This window comes from Sylvia atricapilla, chromosome Z (assembly GCF_009819655.1).
Source record: "Sylvia atricapilla isolate bSylAtr1 chromosome Z, bSylAtr1.pri, whole genome shotgun sequence".
Taxonomy (NCBI): domain Eukaryota; kingdom Metazoa; phylum Chordata; class Aves; order Passeriformes; family Sylviidae; genus Sylvia; species Sylvia atricapilla.
In genome coordinates, this window is record NC_089174.1 from 76,040,069 (window position 1) to 76,063,630 (window position 23,562).

The 23,562-nt window shown below is 40.6% G+C and overlaps 1 protein-coding gene across 2 annotated transcripts in view; it reads right to left on the reverse strand.

Moving 5' to 3' along the window:
* ANKRD55 (ankyrin repeat domain 55) overlaps window positions 1-23,295 on the reverse strand; it is a 46,000-nt gene extending 22,705 nt beyond the window's left edge. The window contains exons 1-6 of one of the 2 annotated variants that reach the window (XM_066338586.1): window positions 23,054-23,295; window positions 15,973-16,095; window positions 14,020-14,150; window positions 11,750-11,859; window positions 8,406-8,466; window positions 4,797-4,925 (exon numbers count right to left, since the gene is read on the reverse strand). In XM_066338586.1, coding sequence (XP_066194683.1) covers window positions 4,797-4,925; window positions 8,406-8,466; window positions 11,750-11,859; window positions 14,020-14,150; window positions 15,973-16,095; window positions 23,054-23,093 — 594 coding nt within the window. In that variant the 5' untranslated portion in view covers window positions 23,094-23,295. Of the gene's footprint in view, window positions 1-4,796; window positions 4,926-8,405; window positions 8,467-11,749; window positions 11,860-14,019; window positions 14,277-15,972; window positions 16,096-23,053 lie in introns of those variants that run through there. The other variant, XM_066338585.1, reaches the window with a different exon arrangement.
* Window positions 23,296-23,562: the final 267 nt, after the last annotated feature.

A 23,562-nucleotide genomic window follows, 5' to 3' on the forward strand; every position in this document is an offset into this window, starting at 1 on the left:
ATTACATTTACAGCTTCTTTGGGAGGGGAAGAGGAGGGGCACTCTTCTCTGAGTGACCAGTGACTGGATCCAAGGAATGGCCTGGAGTTGTGTCAAGGGAGGTTGAGGCTGGATATCAGCAAAAGGTTCCTCACCCAGAGGGTGGCTGGGCACTGGAACAGGCTCCCCAGGGACGTGGTCACAGCAGCAGGCCTACAGAGTTCAAGAAGTGTTTGGACAATGCTCTCAGGCACATGGTGTGACTCTTGGAATGATCTAGAGTTGGACTAAATGATCCTTGTGAGTCTCTTCCAATTCAGCTTATCCTGTGATTCTGTGATAACTTTAAATGAATAAATAGGTTGCAGCTGTATAAAAAAATTAAGTAGGACTCAGGAACATCCTTCAGCACCGGAATTTAGTTGTCTCTACCAAATAATTCTTAAAATCCTCCCTGGCATAGTTTAGGCCGGGGTCAATTAATATTTTCCCTACCAGTTCTGGAGCTAACATGGGTGCCAGATCATTCCCAGGAGGTAGTCTACATATGACCATCCTGTTCAAGAATAACAGAGTATAGCAGTAGGGACACAGACTGTCCCATAATGGTTTGCCTCAGTGCCAGAGCTGAGACTCAAGCACATTTAATTCACTGTTGCAGACAGTCTCACAAGTATTTAGGGCACTTTATGGAAAAAGCTTCTGTTCTTATTAAAGCAAGTTTATTTCTTACTCAAAACTATTTGTAAACTCTCTTCCATCTTGTTTTGCTACTTGACAGCTCCCTCTGTAGATCCCTGCTGCTCTGCAATGTTCCAGACTCCACAAGCAAGAGTTGTACCATGGCTGGAATGACAGTATTTACACGAGGAAGTGATTATTTTAAATTGTATACTTAAAAAATGAAACTTTATTATCTTTTTGACTTGTTAACAGTCAAAGTTCTCTTTAAAGCTTAGTGACATAAAAAGGGAAATCACTACTATTCTTTTCAAGCCATCTTCAGAAAACTGCATAAAAAAAGGAGAAATGAAGTACAGTTTTGCAGGAAAAGAAATCTGCCTAAAACCAATTAGACAGTGAACCGTGCCCAGCAAATGCACCTATTTTGACCAGTCCAATTACAGACATATCTGCAGAGAAACACTCACTGGGTTTAAATAGTTACAGAGAAACTGCAATGCCTGGTCAGCCTAACAGAAATTAATACTTACTTATGCATTTCTTTACAATGTATTTTATACATATAGGTATTTCTTCTCAGGAAACAGAGGAACGAAATAATTGCACTGTTGCTAGGGAACAAATATGCTGGCTTCTAAATTTTTAAACTTTTCATTCTAAATCAACCTGTTAAAAAATCATAAGCACATTACCCCATGGCAGAATATTACTTTTAATAGCTTCTCTCTAGTTGCTTTATTTTTATTCCTACAGAGTTGTATTTCTTCACTTAAAAAAAAAAAAAAAGTGTTTTTTTGTTTACTCTTAATTGAAAGCTGATACTTTCACATACTCATATGACTTTGGGATCCATGAGACAAAGAAAATTCTGGTAAAAATGATGACAACTGGCAAGGCAATGTAGCAAGATTCCAAACCTTCCCAGGCCATTTCCAAGGTGCCACTAATACTTTTATAGTATTGTACCATGTAGCATGATAGTGCCTGCTGTATGGTATATATTATATTTTACTAGGATTTCAATAATACTGTTATCTAGAATTGTTAGAATGGCTTTACTCTTTGTCCCAGTATCAGTTAACAGTTTTTTTTTCCTCAAAGGTGTTTCCTTTTCACTACAGTAATTAATGCTGGCTAGAGTGAAAGGAGCAAAATACCTCCTGAGACACTTCTAACAGGCCTGTTTGTACCAGCACACAGAAATATTACATGTGTAAAAAATGTGGCACCTGATAGTCTCACACCAAACATTAATGATGAGTGTTTCTGACACTAATACATTTGCACTTAAGATGTGAAGTTGAATGGCAGGAGGTTTGAATTTTTCAAAAGAGCATACCTTGGTGTGGGCAAGGTCTGTCTGGTTACCTGGATGGGACTAATCATCTGTCTTGGGTTGTAGTATAGAATGTATTCTATCACCATCTTCATGAACTGATGAATCCAATTGTTGGAGCAGTGTCTTCCCAGACCCCCCTTTCTCTAGGGTGCCTTCTGTTACTGGCCCATCAATGCCTTGCTGCATGACCCATAGATAACTCCCTCCAGGAGCTCTCTCTCTTCAATGGGCCATCAAGGACCTCCTATATGACTCATCATCCCATTGTGAGATGTTCCCTCCAGTGGGAGGAGCCAAGCATTCTCACCTGGATATAAGCTGGGATTTGGGAGAGTACAGGCAGCCCTCACCCAATGGATTCCCAGAGGATCAGAGCTACCAGACCTGTCTACAGGATCACTGCTTCAGGAAGACCACCTCACCTGGACTGCTTCCATCACCCTGCTCAGGTTGTGTTCTGACTCTGTCAGTGGTCTTTTTGTATTATTGCATTTATTTTATTTGACCTTTTCTTTTCTTCTCATTAAATTTTATTTCTGACTGGGAGCCTCTCACTCATTTCACTTTCAAACCACTACATCAACCCATGATGTCTGCTGGAAGACAAAGCCACAAACATGCAAAAATTTGAAAGAGCCAGCATAGAACAATGATTTTATATGAAATATGCCCCGTGCCCATGAATTTGGGTTTGAATGGTAGGCAATGGTTTTCATATGGTCCTACTGTGTATTTCAGCCCAGCGTGCACAAACTGCCTCTTTCCTGTAAGCTCTGAAACAAGTTTCTGTGCAGTGTCTGGTCGTCCCCTTACTGCATTTAAAAAAAAGAAATTAAACACAGGGCTCTATTCAGCCAAAAATAACCCCTGCAGCTGTACTGCCTGAGCTCTGTGAGTTTCTTGTACTCTGAAGATATTTATATAATTCTTGAAGGAAAAATATCCCCTTTCCAGCAGTCACAGTGGAGGCTATTAGACATGATGATGATCCCAACCAGCAGAGCTGTTCTGTTCTCTGTCACAGCAGAGAAAGTTGTGCCTGTCCACAGTATCCAAATCTCCTGGGCCTAAAAGGGCAGCAGAGAGCACTGGTTGAAAGTGGTTTTTTCTTGGCCAACAGTTTTCTTTCTTGAGTAAGGGAAATGTGAACAGATCTATTTCATGCTCTGGTATTTCAACTGCCACTTCTGGACCCAGAATGTGGTGAAGCATGTGGATGGAGAAATTTCTAATTTGTAAGGTTTCATGGCAGAAATCTCACAATAAGGGAAAAAGGGGAGCGTGTGTGTGTGTCATTCTGCACACTTCCTCTTGATTTCCGGGAGCAGCTCAAAGGAAAAGAAAAGAGGGTAATACTTCCTTCTACCTGAGGCCAAGTGGGTTTTGTGCAGTTTCCACTTCCCCATTTCTCGAGAGTTATTCTGCTCATTTGTGAGAGAAGGGTGGAGGTGGGTGAGAGTTAGCAGTGGAATCAAATAATGAAACATACAAAATACAGAATCAGGGAAAGTTTAAAGAAAGTGGGGAATTCTGAAGATTATGAAGTGGATTCACTTTTCTCTTTCTGTTTGTTGGACAGTTTGTCCCCAGAGCTATGATACAGATCACTGGCTATCATGCAGAAGTTTGGATGAGATTCAGAGGTTTCCAACTGGAAGCAGCCAGAACTGGAATAAGCCAGGTAAAAATGCACTGCAGGTAGTAGAGTAGATACCTTTAATCTCCCATGGCAAAAAACAAGTCCAATTAAAGACTTATTAGGATGAAAGAGGAACAAAACTTTTGAAATAATACCAAATGCAGAGGTCAAAATATACCTCTACTTCAGAAAAAAAAAAGTTAGGCCTATTATATGTTAATCATCTTTGTGAGACTGTGGTTAAAGGAAACAGATTATTTGTTCAGATGTCCTTACCCCATAACAAATGTAGTATATGGCAGTTCAGAACTTTAAATTTCCTTGTTGACCCTTCTTTTTGAAAGCAAACTTAGATCAAAAGATAAGGATGCAAATATTTGGTAATTGTATGAAAACATTGCTGGATTTTTGTGTGACTTCCATTTTGGCTTAGCTGTTGTGCATGTGTTTTGAACATTGACACTGGAACTTGCTATGACAAGAGAGCAAGTAAAAACATACCTTTTCATCTGAGTAGTTTTCTGCAGTAAACGTGGAAAACCAGTAAATCATGCTGTATTTCATATCACTTATTGACAATTACATAATACAGTTTAAGTGTCATATTAAACCTTTATGGTTTCTCTAATGATGGCCTTACTATTGACAATGTTCTTTTGCATATGAGATAGGAACATACAGCTCAACAGGAAATGTGTTTAGCTCCATGTCTTCTCCAGTCTCCAAAGAAGTAGGGTCTTAACCCTTCAGCTAATTATTTCATAGCTGTAGCTCTTTAAATGTGTTTTAACTTGTGTTTACATTATTTTGTTCCCTAAGGTCTTTCTTTGGCAAGTAAGCTGCTGTTTTCTGCAACCCTGATTTTGTGAAAAAAAAAAAATAAATTAGGCATGAATTCAACATGAAGCATACACTGAGTAGTCCCACTGAGATAAACGAAAACTTTATGGCAACAGGATGAAGCCTCCATGCTTGGTCACCCAAGAAGGTAGATTCTTGATCCATCTCACTGGAAAAATGCTGGGGCTTAGTGGGCATTCTTAGCATCCAATTTCCTTGTTCCACAGCCCAAACTATTTCCTTAGGAGTATTTAGGACACCACAATATCCAGCTCAGTTCAATAAACATCCCACTGGGACTGTGTTGTGGCTCACCTGTACTGCCCAGTGCAGAGCTGTTTTGAAGTCCTTGTCCACCAGAGTCGGGTCTGCTCCCTTGTGCAGCAGAGTCTGGGTGTGCTGGGGTCTGTTGTGGAATGCAGCCCAGTGGAGTGAAGTCATTCCCTGTAAGCCACAAACCCAGAGGGCAAATTATTGTCACTCACAGGAGCACCCTTCAAGTCTCTGCAGCTAAGCTAGGCAGCCCTGAAACCATCCAGGGTGGACAAATTCTTCTTTCTTCATCTCGATTTGAAATAGTAGCAGCTTCTGAATTAGTGCAGTCACAAGGGAGAACCAAGCAATTAGCTTTTTGGAATTATTACAGAAAATGGATACAAATGCTTCCTCCATATGTGCCTATAGCCTGTTATAAATAACATACGATCAGGGCCACGATAGCTGAGGTGACAGTTCCCCAATGCTCACCTTGAATCCTGCAAGAAAAGCCTGGTTTAGACTGATGCTTCAGCATTACACAGTGTGATGTTTGTGTTTGGTCTTATTTTTGATCCAAAATAAGTATTATAAGCTATTACTGCAGCTGGCACTAGTCAGCAAGAACTGACAAAGTGATGTCCACAATAAAGTCACAATATAAACATTTTATACTTACCCTTCCGGGAGAAAATAAAGCAAATGGTAAGGTATTCAGCTGCATTTTCATTCCATGTTAGCTGCATCCAGTCAGTCTTAATAGATCAGAGAATTCATGGCCTGTATTTGCACCTTCAGCACTGTCATACTCACCTGTATTTTACTTTATATGCATAATAATTAAGGTTTTCTATAAAATGACTAATTTATTATGTTTCTAACAAATTACTAGTGTTTTTCAGGTGTGCTAACATTTTCCTTTGGACAGATGTTTTTTCCTCTCTTACCAGAAAACAATGCATTTCAAGGGTCTTGCCTGATTTCCAAAAGGATAAAAAGCATTAAAGAGTGAGTGGAAAACCAATTAAAACTTAAAGCCGAACCCCTATAAAGCCAGTTGGTAACAACCCAGGTAAAGTATGAGCTATATTGATGCATACTGCTTATCAGTGCATTGAAATGAAAGATGTTTGCAGTGATTTTCTGACTAAAAGCATGAATGCCTTAGCATTCATTTCTCTCACTCATCCTGTATCTCATAAGACTGATAAGTTCCCATGTGGTTTAGATATGGGTGATAACAAGACAGAGCAGTTGAATAACAGCAGTTTTGGTTTTACTTAGGGTTTGCAAAGCTTAAAAACTTAAACATGGGGGTTTCGGTTTTGTAAAACCAAAATTGAGGGTAAACTCCTGCATCAACCGTAATTAATTGGAGCTCTGCCACTGATGTCAGTAGTGTGATCCTCTCTCAGTGTGTTGATATGGCCAAAAAAATCCTTGAAAAATCAACTTTCTCTCTGTTTCTACTGTGATAGCCAGCAGAATAACAGTGTAAAACTGTGGATAGTTTTCAAAAATTTCTATAGTGCAGCAACAAAACTCAGAGAGGTCAGTAGCAGATTCTTAGTGCCAAAATATAAGAAACAAGGCTTAACAATACACTGCCACCTAGTACTTGGTAATCAGACTAAAGACTTCGTATGACATCCACCCCTCTAAAGGGTCATGATGTATTCTGAAAAAGTATTTATTTTCATTTTATTTGGAACTATTGCCTGATAATTTTTGTAGAAGTCCCCATATTTTTATATGCAAAAACCCCAGACCAGTTAATACAAATAATCTTTTCATTTCTACACCATTTATGATACCATGGGTTTATATCATTCCTCTGATGTAGCTGCTAATCTGAAAGTCCTATTGTAGTTAGTTTGCTCTAGTTAGCCTGCCCATGTAAGGAAGCTGCTCTATAACCATTATTATTTTTGTAGTCCTTTTTCTGTTCCTTTTCTTGTGTATCTTTTTTTTTCAGTTTACTATTGTAGCCATGTGGCTGTACAAAGGATTCAAACAGAGCTTCCTGTTTTATTCTCCATTTCCTTTCTAATACTTTGTACATTCCACGTGTCCTTTTGGGGTGTCCAGCTGAGCAAAGAGCACTGAGCTGTTCGCAGCAGCAGCTCACTCATGTGGGCGTTCTGCAGCGGGCAATGGCCACCTAGCCCACACCAGTTGTGCTTTATGCTGCCATCCTGGAGTGGCATCAGTAGGTAGACAGACTATTGTTGGTGAATGGAAGCATGAGAGTGGTATCAGAACTGCCCAAGCTGAAGGTCCAGCAGAATACAGTCTTAGAGATGAGACAGCCAAACAATTGCACATTCATAAAAAAATGAGGAGCAGCACGCGATATAAAAGGACAAACCTCAAGAGATGGCTCTGAGAAAAATAGTGTGACAAAAAAACAAAAAAATTGTTTTGCTCAGATTCAAGGCTTTTACAGGGGATGTTTCTTCACATTGTCATCTCACAGGCTTCACTAATAAACCCACAGAAAGACACAGTTGTGGAAACTATGAAACCTCCAGATGTATTTCTTACTGTTTACGTGTTCATGCATTCATCAGGGTGTTTTTCTCAAGTGTCAAATGGGAAAACTGAAGTGTTTTACTTATGCCAAGAGAACAGCTCTGTTAGTTGTAATCATTTATGAGGATCCGCATTTTTCAGAAAACATGAGTATTCAGGGCTTAGTACCGACACTTAAACAAATATATTGTCGGTGCCAAATGACAATGAGATGGACTAAAAGTTCCAAATTGCATGTAGCAATGCATTAGAGCAAAATATTATGGCTTGAAACAATGATTCACAGTTCCATGCAATTCATTAGCAACACAGTTCTACATGAAGACAATGCGTATGTCTGGTTTAGGGTGCTGTGAGCAGGATCTGCCAGCTTTTCAGCGGGTAAGAAAGAGGAAAAATTAACAGCCCTCTGGCCATTCCGGCACTGTGGAAAAGAGATACATCCTTGAGCAACTGTTAGAATGAAGAGAAACATATGAAAAGACACTCAGAATCTCTCTTGTGTCTTGGCTTCTCTATTTGGAGAAAAACACATGGGAAGTTAACTCTTTTCTATGTACAATATATATACATGTAGGACACAATTCCACATGGAAGACAACAGCATAAATTTTTGTGCTTCCATGACTGTTCTGTGTAATGCCAGCTCTCTGATACTTTTCCTGAGAACAGTAGCTCCATCTCAGGAATTATGGGATCAAGGAATCATTGAATTATAGAATGGCTTCAGTTGGAAGGGATCTCAGAGATTATCTGGTTTCAACCTCCCTGCCATGGGCAGAGACACCTTCCACTAGACCAGGTTGCTCAGAGCTCCATCCAGCCTGGCTGTGAACACTTATGATTGGTTAAAGGTGAAGATTTAGTCGAGTGTCTAACTTCAGAAAAATTGAGGGCAGTTATTGTCTTGACAAATTATTTAAGAGATGGCTTCAAGGTACTTCATAGCTGGCTGAATAGAGAAACACTTTATTAGCCTACAGGTGCACAGTGTATAGAAGGAAGAATGAGATAATATGCAGAGTTCAGCAAAATCATTACAGAAATTTTTGACTACTGCATAGCGTTACTGTAAAATTGAATGGCTTCTATGCCCTCAGTGCCAGGGACTGTGACTTGTAGCACAAGCTCACTCACCTCATTGTCCTGGTGATTAATTTCACTAAGATTTGACTGCTGCAGAAGCAAGCTCAGAAGCCTGTGGAAGCAACGATATAATCAGTGTGCTGTACTCCTGACTAAATGTGAAAAACTGACAGATTTTTAAAAAACAAAATGTGCAACTTTATGAAAAATCAGTATTAGTGATGGGCACAGGTCAGAATCTTAGGTCTGAGCTTTGTCATATGAGCAAAATAAACAGGACTATGGCTTATGGTAACAACAGAAGTTTAGAGCTTCTAAAATTCTGGAATTAAAAGAAGATCCACTTAGAATAACTCTTGTGCTGACTGCCAGGCTAGAATCAGAATGTGTAACACTGTACATGTGTGCAGCTTTTGGTAGCTTTGCAATTTGCTGCTAACATATTTTATAATGATCTGAAGTAACAGAGATGCCAGCTCCTCTAAGGATTTTTCACTCTATTTAACTCTTGGAGCAATGTGTTGTAGTGTATGCATTTGCGTGCGTATATGTGTATATGCATGCTTGCTGTATGTTTACACACACAAACCCCAATATTTTACAAGGCCTTACAGAATGTCTACTGGAATGGAGCCATTATTACAGCATAAAATACAGCAATGCATAGATTGACATTTTATAGAATATTGGATTACAAACACTCCCCTCTGGTGGAGGGAATAATAAAGTAGTTACAGTAAGTATTATTCAAGTACAATAATATTTTAACCCTTCCTTTTCCTTTTGCTATCTTGTGAAGGTATTCTGAAATCACCATAGGTTTGGCAAAGATGGTTATGTTTTGTAGCAGGATGCTAAGTGTTTGGATCATGTACATGCCTGGACCATGGAAATGAAAAACACCATCCAGTCCACACTGTAACAAAGCCACTCCTAATATGGATGTACAATTTTTAGGATTCTAGCAAAATGAAGGATGTATCCTCAGTGGATCACTGTGTAAACCTGTGGCTCATCTGTGAAGGTGTAAATTTGCTAGAAGCCTTTGGAACATGGACATGAAGAAGACAAACTGTTTAGCAAGGGAAGTAAAAGATAATGAAGTATAAAGGAAGGAAATCTGATAAATGTAAAGATAATACAGAAACGTATAAAATCTTGCACTTATTCCCATGCAGAGGAGATGGAATGAAAATGTTTTGCTGCTTTTTATCTTTAACCACTTACAGTGTATTTTCTGGATTGAACTATGCTCAGGTGTATGCATTCGATTAAGCTGAGAATATTTCATGTCAATTCTGTTCTTCCCTACCGGCAACAAAGAACTAGGCATGTAAATTATTCAAAATAAAAGATTTACAGTTGCTCAGTGATGATTTTGACAATTCTGCAGGTGAAAAATCTCATTTATAGGTAACATCTTCCTCAGGTGTTGAAGTCCAAATTTAGGTTTGTTTAAAGTACAGTCCCTTAAGCATGATGATTGATTAGATCCCAGCACAGGGATTTTGCTTTGACTTCAAATTCACTTGCATATGGATACAAATTCTTGTAGGAAAGAGGTATTCACACCTCCTTTTCTAAATGGGTTCATACTGTAGGAACTCTGAAAAGTATGGCACTACTTTGGATTGCTGTGATTGGTTTGGTAGAAGTTTGTAGGAGTGAAGAAAGTTTCTGTTGTCATTTAGAAAATGACTCAGAATCTCAGAAATTCAGTGTCTGAAAACAGGTCTTGGTAAAAGACCAAGTGAGGAAAAAGAAAGTGAGGTAACCATAACATGCTTGTAAAACCCATTTATCACATAGTTTTTTATAATCTGATATAGGGCCTCTGTGGTTCAACTCCAGATATAATCAATGACACCACTGTACGTGAAAGAAATCTCACTATTTGACTAGAATCTTTATTATCAATGAACTTCGACTCAGTTACATCATTAGACCTTGATGGCAACATAAGTGCTACCATTTAAATATGTAAATACCCAACCAAGCAGCCGAGGCTTCTCTGCTATCTACTCTTAAAGGCATGGATCAGGAATGGATTCTCTTTCCACCTTGCCCGTTAGATTCTGTGCAATGCACTGGAGCACAAACATCCACCATCAAATCAATACATGAACTGTCTCTGTCTTTCCATGCTGCCTCCAGCAGGTGAGGTTGTAGCAGTGGATTGCTACAAAGTGAGTTTTCTAATTTAGCTGCAAAAGCATTTCACAACTGGCCACTGCATATTCTCTTTTGGCAATGACATAGGATTCAAGGGACTGACAGTGACTGTGATGGAAAAACCTCCCCATCAGTGCTCCAGGACCGTGTATGGGCATGGGGCAAACCCAGTGGGAAGACAGAGGAAAAGGAAAACTGTATAGAGCAAAGAAAGGTCTGTCTGTATCCTTGGAGAATGTGAAAAACATTCAGGGGACCCAGTATGTTCCTGGTAGAGAAGATTAATATTCTCTTTCAAGTAGCAACATGTGTGGTGTTGTACAAACATTGTCTTCTTTCTTGCATTGGCTTTGTTTAATGATAGTGACCTTTTTTTTGCAGCAATATCACATTATTCTCTCCAAGTGATGCATGAAAAGCAAAGATAACGTGGGAAATGAATAAAGCTGTTAAAAAAGGCTGGAGAACAAGATAAGCAGAAATGGCCAGATGTTTGGGCTGGTCTGATATGGTTACAGCAACAAAATTGTAGACTGAGTGATTAAGCTGCATGAACGTATTGCATGTACTGAATATTTTACCTGCTTCTAATGTCTTCAAGCACTTTCTATACCTTCAGGCATGATTTACTTAGGGGAGTGTTTTGAGTGAATTTATTCAGATGTACAAATCAAAATTTATTAAACCTCCCTATTGTCACAGGCTAGAATCAGAAAAAGAGAATCTTCCTTAAGAGTTCTTGTGAACGCACTCTGTAGCTGTTACTCTACCTTCAGTAAAAGCAGTTAAAAATGAGCCAGACCACCAATCCTTAACTTCCTTTTTATAGTTGGGGATTTTCAGAGAGGTTGTCTTGTGGAAAACTTCTCTCACATTTACCATGCTACTCAGAGGAGAAGACCAGAGAAGGAGTCTTATCATATTTCATGTAGGTAGGACAGAAAGGTAGTTGGGCAGGGGAAATGCAGCATTTCAACCTCTCTTATTTTCCCTCCTCCAGCTACTGTGATATTAAAACAGGCTCCTCACCTCCCCAGCCATTGAGCTCTGCTACACAGGTATTGCACAATGTTTTTCCTCCTCTCTACCCCCTTCACAGTAACCACTAAACAAAGAGACAGGTCATAAGCTGTCACAACTATTATTCCTGTTCTGGGCTCTCCTTGGGTTGCTGGCTACCTGAGAGATTCAACCAGCAAAAGCTGTGGGAGCTGGGCACATACCTCACATCAGGCTCTGCAGTGGCAGCATGGAGTGGCAACCTCCCGTTTTTGTCGGGTATGTTCTGCTTAGCACCGTTCCTGAGCAGGCTGACACAGCCTTCCAGCCAGCCCTGAAAAAGAAATCAGAGCAGATCAAAGAGGAAAGTGAAAAGTATAAGGCCAGATCTTTTCTTGTTGGTGCTGGCGTTCACATGTGACTGTAACCATTTCTGTCAGCAGAGGAACTGGGCTTTTTTTCCTCAGTAGACATTTCTAAGCAACGAGAGTAGTTCCCCTTTAGAGTCTGGGTCTCCAACTACCTCAGTTGTTAATTTCTCTGATGAAGTGTTAAATTTACTCTGTATTTTGGTTTTGTTTTGTTGGGGTTTTTTTTGGGTTTTTTTTTGTTTTTATGTGTGTGCATGTGGTTTTGGTGTTTTTTGTTTGTTTTTTTTTTTTTCTTGCATCTGTGGCAAGTACTAACAGGGATTTAAAACCTGCTAATTCCTGTATCACCAGCAAATGCTACACATATTATTGCATGTGAATTCAATCATGCCAGATTAAACCAAGAAGATGAGCACTCAATCTGATTTTGTTTGTTAGATTTTAGCAAGGATGGCAAATCAATGGTAAAAAGCCATTGATTGACAGAGAATGGTCCTACAAATGCTGTTTCAGAAGTTTCTATTAGTGGCAGTGTTAGACTGAAAATAGCATCAAAACAGATGGGATAAATCAGTTCTTGGATTAAAACCTTCTATTGATTACCTCAGCATAAAAGCAACAGTCTGATTGTGACTGCATAAATCTTTCAGCATATACTTAAGTCTGAAGAAAATCAAGCAGGCGCTTAAGTGTTTTGTTAAAACCTCAGCAGGCAATTGATAAAGGCCATTCCCTCCCATATGGGCTATTTTGGATCGGCATTACGAGCATTTCTGGGGAAAATGTGTGGAACGGAGGAATCAGAACACCCCTGTTCTGGAGCTCTTTGTGGAAGAACAAGACCACCAAATGCCACTTGCAGTCTTGACTGTGCAACTCTCCTGAACACATTTGTCTGGACAGACATTGCAGCCAAATTCTCTCTGGATGTCTTGTTATATCCCTCACAGAAACAGAAATGGAAACTTAGAAGCCTGGGTGGTTTAAATCTTTTCCAGTAATTTCTTTTTTTCCAAAGAATATTTTTTCCCCTCCGGGAAAAGAGGAAGGAAAAAAGAAGCGTGACACTCACTATGGGATTTTAAAAAAATATCTTGCAGAGGAAATGTTTGTTCTCAAGTAAGCAGGGCATACTCCTTGCACTGGATGCCTGTTTTGTTATTTTCTACACTTATTTTCTGGCTGAATATTGCATAGCTAAGCAGGAACATTGTTTTTGTCCTCAATTTTCAGGAAGAAACTAGGTGCAAGGGATGTCATTTAATTAGGCTGCCTCAGTGTCTGTTTAAATGAGCTGGCAGTCATCCAGCTTAACTCATACTGTGCAGCCATGGCTGCACACTCCTTCTTCCTTTCTGTCCAATTAATAATGGAAGCCCAGTCTGCCTGGCTAATTTGGTCCCCCCTCTCTCTCTGAAACCTGAATTACCTCCTGCAAGGAGTAGAAGACTAAGGAGAAGAGGACTATCCTTGTTGCTTCAGATAGATTCCAAAGTACAATTCCTTTCCCGAATGTCTCAGTGGGATGTCTGCCCCTCCTGTCACTTGCAGGTCGGTTGATCAGGGGACTGGATTATTTATGATCTGAAGAAGTGCACCAGCACTTGCAGCACCTTGAACTTCAGTTCTCAATCTGGCCATCCAAAGTCCAACACTACAGTGAAAAGAAGCAATGCCCTGGTTCACGCAGTGTGCAGGAACACATGCCTGCCACCATCAGAATTTGAGATAGGAAATTCATGCTCACTTGAGCATAAATACCTAATGCTGGGTATGTAAGGGGAAGAAGTCAACCTGCATATTAAGATCAAGAGGAGACTTTCAGTGTACAAAAAAAGGTGATTTTCTTGTGAGATTTTCATAGCATGCACTGATTTTATAGGCCAAAAGAGAAAGGATACTCTGACAGGAGTCTCTGACAGGAGTCCTGATCCTCTCATAATAATCCCTGCTCCAGCTCTGCATCATAGTAAAGTTTCAAAACCAATTCCACTGTTGTCTAGAACCAAATGTTTGGTGCTTTTTTTTTTTTTTTTTTTTTTTCCCTGTAGTATAAGCAGAAATCTTATTTGGTCTGCGCATTCACTCCCTTCACTCCACCCTTGTCCCCCAAGTCTTGGTACCAAATAAGTTGCCAGAGATAAACTGGTACGTCCACAAGCATCTTGAGTATTAATATTGGCTCCCATCTTCAACAGAAGCTTCACTGTGTCAACCTGGCGTCCTGACACAGCATGCATCAAAGGCGTGCAACCTGGGGAAGAAAGCCAAATTTATTTAACAATTTCATTTTGTCATGTCTATAAGATATAGTTTCTTATTTTCTAATGTGAACACTGGCAAGTTAACACATCCTTTCTCTGACAACTGTCCAATAGTTGTACTCATCTTTTTTTGAGTCAGGAAGTAACTTCTATGACAGTCACTGACCACCGATTTAAAAAAGACCGTGACTGGATTAGCAAAAGTTTTGCCTTGTCAATTCTGCTTCTGGAGGGAGAAGTGCTTTGCTGTTGATAACTTCCCAAAATGAACTTTTGGCTTCGTACACCATTTTGAATGCTGATATTCTTCAGAATTACTAGTAGCCAGATGGTGATTGTCTACTTGTCTCAAACCCCAGCTTCGTTCCGTCTGTATATTCAAAAGGCTTACAAAATCCAGCTGTATCCCTTGCAAAGGTATTAAAGTTTGAGTTGGCCCTTTATGCAGAGAACAACTTAACTGGAAGTCTGGATTTGCTCTAGGATATTTTATTTCCTGTTTTTCTAAGGACTTTTTTAATATCCTGCAAAATTTTTCTGGTTTATAAAACTCTTGAAATCTACATTTAAACCTAATACTCAGATTTCTTCGTGAAGTATTGTATCACTAATTGCTTCCCCTTCCTTTAATTCTATTAACTGCTGAAAAACAGCAAGAGATTTTCCTGCAGAATCTGAGAAAGTAATTTAAAATTACTAGGCTGGGAATAAAAATGAGTATTAGAAACTGTAAGACTACTAGAAACTTCATATATAGTTGAAGACTAACTATTCTTACTGGACTCAATGAGATTGCTGAGGAAATGTGCTACTCAACCTGAGGTCATGCCGAGCCTGACAAATGTGCAGGATATGAGCTGTTTCCAGTTTTGTGCTGGAAAACTGGCTTTTAGTTACATTTGCATGGACAGCCTAGGAGACAAGTTAGTTCTGCAGCTGAAGTATACTCCTTGCCAGCCCATCTCCACCTATTCCACCCACCATTCATACCTAGTCTTTCTCCATTAATGAGCAGACAGGGACTATTTTGTCTTGAGTAAATTTTCCCTGCTAACCAGTGAATGTTTTAAACATATCACTTAGAATGCCTGGTTTAAAGTATAAGAAAAATTGGTAGCTTGGTAAAAGCTGTTAAAGATTAGAAAAGGCAGTATTCATATAGACCCTTATAAGAAACTGCAATTAAAAAATACTTCTGGCAAAAAAAGTTGTTGAGAACAGCTTCCAGAGGTTTGTGGTTCTTACTCACTTAGGAAATAGATACATATGAAACCCAGACAAAGTACAATAAATTGCAATAACATTAAATAGTAACTTGAACACAAAATGAGCACAGCCTGACAGATAAAACAGATAATTTAGATAATTACACATCGTATAACCAATCCTTTGGCAAAAAATTACTTGACAAAACCATTCACACTGTGACTGTACGCATACTATAACCTCTGCTTTAGAGATGTGCAGAATGTATGTCATTTGGCATTGGTAAAAATATTCGTTTTCCTCTCCTGAAATGCCAACCGTTTCTCAGCATCTCCCTAAATACGATAAATGAAATAAATAGTAAAGTACTGTCTAATTATAGCAAAACAGCTTATTTGTAATCATATAAAAATATCTTAGTATTACAGGGGGAAGGAATTATCCAAACTGCATTTCCAGTGGCTGTTCCAAAGAATAACTCAAATTTCCCATATTCTGCTAGTAAATATAATTTGCTGAACACAAAATTCAGAATAAAGAAATGGAAAGTTTAATTTGCAAGCTGAAGCAACAGATCTCCGGAGAACAAGCTCGGCCTTCATTTACCCTCTCTGTCACAAGACTCCAGGATGGAAGGATCCTCCCGGATCACCGCAGTCAGGGTGTTCACATCACCATTGGCTGCTGCTTGGTAAACCACAGCCAAGTCAATCTCTTCTGCTGCATCAGCTGCAGAGAAGGAGGACATCCGTAAGTAAACAGAGAGCAAGTACAAACGATAAATAGTAAAACTAATGACACTTGTCTCAAGGAGTTAAAATTACTGTGTAACTTTTGGTGGAACGAAGTGTATCTAAACAGCACTGTGGTTTTTGTTAGTCATCTGAAACTTACTTTTTCATCATAACTTCTCCCAAAAACTTTCAAACGCAGACACTGAAAGGACTTAGAAAAAATTCTGGAAAGTTTCCATTTCTTGTAAGAAATCATACTAACGTAGCATGACTTGAGAAAAAATGTAATAACTGAAGTAGCTCATAATATTTCTAGCTGCACTTTTATGAGATAGGATGAAATCAGACTTGGGTGTTTTCAATTTCAGTGTTATCCTTGCACCAGTCAGAAGACTGAGGCTTTTCACTTCCCTGCAATGTCCAAGGGAATTCTCATCTTGGGAGAGTAAACTTCTGGCAGCAATGGTTTGTGTTGATAATTCCTGCAAAAAGGAAAAGTGGACTATTGCTTGGAACCCAGGAGAGGTTTATTTTGTTTGGCAGCTACAGTGTGAGTTATTATTTAAAGCAGATGCCTTGCAGGACCTGTTCTGGAACATTCCTCAGACTTTTCTTTCTAAAGAAATAATAGTGATGATTCTCTTTGCTTCTTTGCTTTTCCCTTCACTTTCCTTTCCTATGCACGGTCATCCCATGCTCAACATGCATACACCTCCTCCGGCTTCATGTGGATTATTAACCTCTTAACTCTAGGAGTCAAAAGAGTAGATTTTTTGGTGCATGGTCAAATCTGATGTAATGGTAAAATGCTCTAGATATGTACTCAGAAACAGTCTTATCTTTCTGATCCCTATTAACTCAAAAAGAAGTACAGCTGCAGTGAGCTGTAGTGTTCACAATGGCTGAGGGTCTGTCGGGGTTTAACCCAAATATTCCATCACTGCCCTGATCCCTGTGGGGTGGGAAAGAGAATCAGAAAATGGTAATATGGGTGGGTTGAGATAGGAACAGTTTCATAACTGAAACAGCACATCATCATCATCATCATCACCACGACCAGAACAACGACACGATTAATAATTGTAATAAAAGGAAAGAAAGAGATGAATAAAACCCAAGAAAAGCAAGTGATACACAGTGGAGTTGCTCGCCACCTGCTGACTGACGCCCAGTCTGTCATACTGCAGCTCTCCCCAGTCCGTATCCTGCCTCTGTTGGTCTGTGTATGGAATATCCCTTTGGCCAGGTCGGGTCAGCTCTCCTGGCCATGCTCCCCCAGTCTCTTGGGCACCTGATCACTGCAGAGCACGGGACACCGAAATGCCCTGGATTTAGGGTGAGCACTAACTAGGAACAACTAAAACAGCACTGTGTTTTCAACATCAGTCTCATACTTAAAGGAAAATAAGCATTGTATTGGCTACGACAAAGAAAATTAACTCTACTCCAGGCTAAACCAGTACAGGGTCAGAGCTATAGAAATATCTCTTGTCCAGCCACTGCACTACTTTGTTAGAATGAGATAATGCCTAAATCACACTAGAAAGTTGATGAAAGGAAAGACAGATTATGTGACTGGTGACTTACCTGTACTGTCAAACTTCTGGAGATAGCATAACTATGTAAACTGTGCAAAAAAAAGCACGATAGTTTAAAGAGTGTTGAAAAGTTACTGTAAAGCTGTTACCATAATCAAATATATTGTTTGTAACATATTGGTAGAAATTATATTTGAAGTACTGTCATTCTATTTTTTGAGTGATAAAAGATCTTTAAATATTACTGTAAAGTATTAGCCACACACTTGTTATCAGATGTTGTCTCAGATGAACCTGCATGAGGCCTATGCTTGTTCACAGCCTAGTGTGATTCTTCATGTGACCTTCTCTCACTGGGTGCAATCAACACTCTGGACTTCAAAATTTGGCTGCCATGGAAACAAAATCTACACTTACACTGGGATAGGTTCGTCTGTCAGAACTGGAACTCTTTGTGGGTTTGGGAAAATTAAAAAGCTGATGTTAATCTGCCTTTGCCACAGATTCTGTCTCCATTTCTCCTCAGCTAAGGAGAATCTAATTTATTTTCTTTCTTTTAACTGGCATTTTAAATTACACACTTCATAAAGTTTGTGAATAGAAATTTTAACTTGATTTTTATTCTGTGGAGGAGTGTGTTGCTGAGGCAGCTGTTCATTTGGCTCAGAAGGTTTGTCCTGTGAACCTGGGAGATCCAGAGAGATGAGGAGTCATTGCTGCCAGAGAGTCATCGTCAGTGACTAGAACATGAAGAAAAAGACGTGACTTTACCACTGGTCCAGTTACTAATATTTCCTTATTATGTCATACCTGAAGATACCTCTCACAATTGGTACAGTCAGCAAAAACGTTAACGACAAGCTCACGTCTGAGTGGTTGATAGCTTGTGCTGCTCCTCTTGTCTCTGGAGGCACAGAGGGGTACCAGCCCTGAGCACTGAGGTGGCTCCTCCCATGGCTGCTGCCGTGTACAGCTGTGCAGGTACTGCAGGGGTATGGTACAGAGAGGAGGCTGCTGGCACTGGGAAAGAAACTGCTAGGTGTACTGAGGCACACAGGGAATAAAAGGTGCCCTCACCTCCTTTGATGTATTACACATGTAAATTTTGTACTCTTGTTCTGCCTGTAGGTACTGTTAAGTATTCCTGTTGTGAGTCAGGAGCAGAGAAATCTAGCCACAAAAGGGAAATCTCCATTTCCTGAGCACAGCAGTTGCATACCTGAGGGCGCCATGGCAGGAAGATAAGGACAAGGGTGCATCCTTCATGTGGGTCTCTGAATAACTCTGCCCTTTTTCCTCTAAATAAAACCAAGACACTCCCACTTTGCTTCTGCTGGGCTCAGTCTGCTTTCCCCAGAGCAACTATTCTTTGTATGAGGAGGGCAAGTAAAAAGATGGATGGATGGATGGATGGATGGATGGATGGATGGATGGATGGATGGATGGATGGATGGAAAAATTAAGTTCTGCCCCTGCCTCTTCTTGCAGAACACAGGTTCCGTTCCTGTTAAAGTATGGTGGCAGGAAGCCACAAAGACTCCCACTTCTCCACCCGCGAGTCCTAGCTGCCAGAGCAAGGAGAGGAAGGTGGAGCAGGGTGTCACCCTGCCTGGGAGCCTGGGCCAGAAGGAATGGATAAGCACTCACGTTGTGATCTGAATAAAACTGACTGGCACAAATTCCATTTCTGTAGGGTGACACAACTTCAAGTGGGGTGTCTGGACCTGTATGCCTGTGAATGGGGAGTGAAAAGGAAGACAGATAAACGGCCTTCTGATGCTTCCCATGACTAAAAGCAGAAAATGCTGGGAGAGCTTGGGTGTCATTTGTGCTGGATGCACTTGGCTCCAGATGAACAACATGACCACTTCATCTTCCTCCAGCTTACCCTGTCAAGGAATGAAGAAATACGGGCACAAAGCTGGTAGGATATTTATTTTTCAAGATACCTCCCTGGGCAGAAGAGGAATGGTTCAGAGAGTGGGCACTTTGCAGAAGGCAAGTGAAGTAATGAATGCATATGTATCCCCTGCTCTGTAAACTCACCATGCTGGGGGCTTGGCTGTGGCTGGGGCACAAGCATCATGTGGTAGAAAGGGATTGTGAACAACCAAATGCCAGACTCTTCATCTTCCAATGTTTTAGAGTTTGTCCCATTATTATCTTGCAGTTCTATAAATGCCAGTAAGTACTCGCCCCATTTCAAATACGTTTTATATTTTAGAGAATTGCTGTGATGCTGGTGAAAGGAAGGTGTCAGTCAGATTCAGAAAGGCAGAAGATCCATTTAAGTGCCTGGGTAGAGAGAAAGGCAGGGGAGAAACTGCAGGTTGGCAGCAGTGGTGTAGAAAGGTCTAGAAGAAAAGACTAAACGATATACAGGGTGGTGCTAAAATCCTCAGAAACAAAGTTAAACACCAATCTATGTGAAATAAGCTGAGGTTTTTTTTAAGAGTATAATTTCTTCAAGGCAAAGTAGTTTTCTTTTGGTCAGAAAAGGGGGCATATAAAAAGAGATACAGAATGATCACAGAATTCAGAGCAATGAAATAGTGTTTCTCATTACATTAATTCTTCTCTGGCTCCACTATGAGAAATGCACATTTTACATGATTTTTGACGTTGGCTGATGTGTTGTTTTACAAAATGCACATTAGGTGTACACAAGTGCATACCTTCTAGTGCATTGGATTTTTAAGTTCTGAATAAATTTGCTGGAGCTTGTTGTACATAGTCTTGACAATGGTTGTTTCTGGACTTGCTAAATCACAAGATATTAAAAACTGAAGACAGAATAATAGGATAATTCACGTTCATTGTAAGAAGAAATACTTATGCATGTAATTTACTACCCTCTCTCTCATAATCCCTTTCATCTCCACCATTAGCCAAAGGCCATATGTGATTTTCTACAGCTTGTTGTCAGGACAAAATACTGGGTAGTTTATTTGTTTTCAGCATGTCAGTGTAAAGGGTCAGTGGGAGGTGGATGAGTGCCATTTTTGAAAACTGTAACTTACTCTCTAGTACTGCACTTTTATAGAACAGTTAACAAAGTAATAACCTCTGCATATGCCTGGCAGTGCATGCCCCAGTACAGGCCTTTCCCTGGCTTCGCTGTTTGTTTAGTAAACATTTGAAATCACAAGCAGCACACATTTATTTAAATGGCACCGAGCAATATTAGGAGGGAAGGCGTTTCTGTGCTTTCTCTTGCCTTCTGTAAGTCCCACATTCCTGTTACTATTTTAAGTATTATAAGATATTATTGAGCAGTACCATAAGAAGAGTTGCAAAGAGTATGATTTTCAAGCTTGGAATGCTGGGGATTTATTTTTATTTATAGTTGGGAGAGTCTTCTGATGTGTGGGATGGAGAAAAAAAGGGTTTGTGGGGAGAGCTGAATTATTTTTTCAGACCAGTAGAGAAAAATACAGTGTTTGAAAGATAGTTTATATTCTTCCATTGTTACAAATTGCTGCAATGAAAGACATTCCCCTTCTCCGTGCTAAAAAAAATTATGCCTGTTTAAGCCAATAATGTGCCAACACTTTAAGATAGTATTTAGACAAAATCCACTGTACATGCAAGTTTTGAATGGAGTGTTCTTTGCACATCACCCATGAGCTCAGTCTCCCAGTACTATGTGTTTTGTGCTCCTGCTCCCCATCCACTTCCCACGCAGCTAGCAGGGAAAGGCACACAGTAAATCACAAATCACCTAATGAGCAAGCACTCCTGCTTGTGAAGCTGAGTGCTGTGAAGCAGGGATGATGAATGTATAGTGAAGGAACCTTCTGGCAGGGGACTTGATGTAGGTGGAGTGACACAGGCTGCAGGTGATGCTGGACAGAAATTAGGAGGGGTCAGTGTGGAGAGTGCCCTGCCAGCAGGAGGGGATGCAGATTAGGAGCAAGGGGAGGTATAGGCAGACATTGCCTTCCAATTCTATCCCTTCTATCTGGATAAACTGGTTTGGGTTTTTGGTCTCTTGCATTGCTTTCTGCCCCCAAAACCATCTGGAGACTTGTCTTTGCCTTCTCCATCCCTGGTGGTATTGCAGCCTCGTTGGCTCCCTGGCAGCCTTCCCGACAGCACTAAGCGTGCTGGGTTTTACCTCTGCCTCCCTGCTCATAGTGCTGCAGAAGCAGAGGTTGGAATGGCTGTTCGGAGCTGCAGAAGCTCAGTCAGCCCCACACCTCTGTCCTGTCGGGAAAAACGCTCCTTATGTCATTCACATATGATTTAGGAATACCTGTCTCTTTTCCTGCAGTACAGATCCTCCTTCTACCACTGCACTTCTCTTTCTTCTTTATGCTTGTTGGTTTTTTTCTCTCTTGTCACTCAGTTTTACTTCCCACTCGCCCCCCACTACATGCGAGTTCCAGCTGAGTTGATGTAGACCAGCACTCCCAAGGCTTGCTCAGGCTTTTACTGTGGCTGAAAGGCAGCCATAAACCCACCACTTCACATGGGCCGTATCCACTCTGGGCTCACCAAAGAAGCAGTAGCATGAAAGTACAACCTGTAGCACCCAGCTGCCTCAAGGGCAGTGCCTTGTTTTCCTCCTGCTTTCATTTTTGTTCCACAGTCAGCCCCTTTGTTGTGGGGCCTCCGTGGCCATGTCAGCTCAGGTATTTTGCAGGTGTGCACTGGAAACTGCAGCCACTGCACACATATTGTTTGGTAAGCCAACTTAAAAGAGAAATCTGTTGCAACAGGCATAATCAAGCCAAGACAGCATCCTGCTTTGGGTACATAAAAGGAATGCCGCTGCACTTGAAGTGGATTGAGCCATAAGACATAAAAGCTTGTACTGGCAAATAAAGACATGAAATTTAACATTTAATTTCAAAATAGACAAGAAAGAGACATTTGTATTTCTATAGCAACCTTACAATGTAGAAAACCTTCATGCTGGTGATTTTAGTGATCTCTTAAATTTGCAATTATGGCAATACTCACCTATACAGATAAATTTCCTAAAGAAAATTATTTCACTTGCCATCTTCTAGTCCTTTTGGTGACTTATGAAAACCAGCTGTTCTTAAATTTTTTACTCCATTTTAAACTGCTGTTTTCTAGTACTGCAACTGTTTTTAATATCTACAACCACAAGAGGACCAACATGCAATATAAAAATAAATACATATACGTCTCTCAGTGCTAACCATAAGAGTAGCCAGATGCTGTTGCTATTCTGTTGAAAATTAATTTTTAGAAATCACTGCAGCAATAGACTGAAATATCCATCCAGTTTAAAACTGATGGAAGAAACTCCTTTACATGAAATCAAAATAAACCTAATCTTTCCCAAAAAATTCATGTTATTGATTTTGTCAAGTAACCTCAGTACGGTTGCATGGGACGCATTGGAGGACCAGAGGATTTCGAAATTAGTGGTATGTGACTTACCTTTGTGCTGGTCAAACACAGATGAGGAACTGAAATCCATTGTGATCTATCTCATTATTAACAACCGGACCAGACAAATGCCACCTCCAGGGTTTTCAGGGTAGAATCTCATATATTACAGTACACAGTGAAACGACAGCTGTCACCAGCCTTCCTCTCAGAGAATTAAACTCGCTTTACGGCTGCAGGTTGTCGCCAAGGCAAGAGCCTGACGGAAACCTTATACTCTCCTATGGACTCTCTCAAAAGGAGGGCTGGAAGCTGGTGGGAGATGCTGAGAAATGCCGTGTCCTCGGGCAGCGGAGGAGCCCCGAGCGGCCCCGAGGCGCCGCAGCCGCGGCCGCGCGCGGCCCGGGCGGCACACGGAGCATGCGCAGAGCCGCGGCCCGGGGCATGGGGCCCGCCGGCAGCGCCTCAGCGGGGACCCGGCCCGGCTCCCGGGGCCTCCGTGCCTCGGTTTGTCCTGCCCGCTGGCAGTCCGTTAAGGGACAGCGAAGGGACAGTAACTG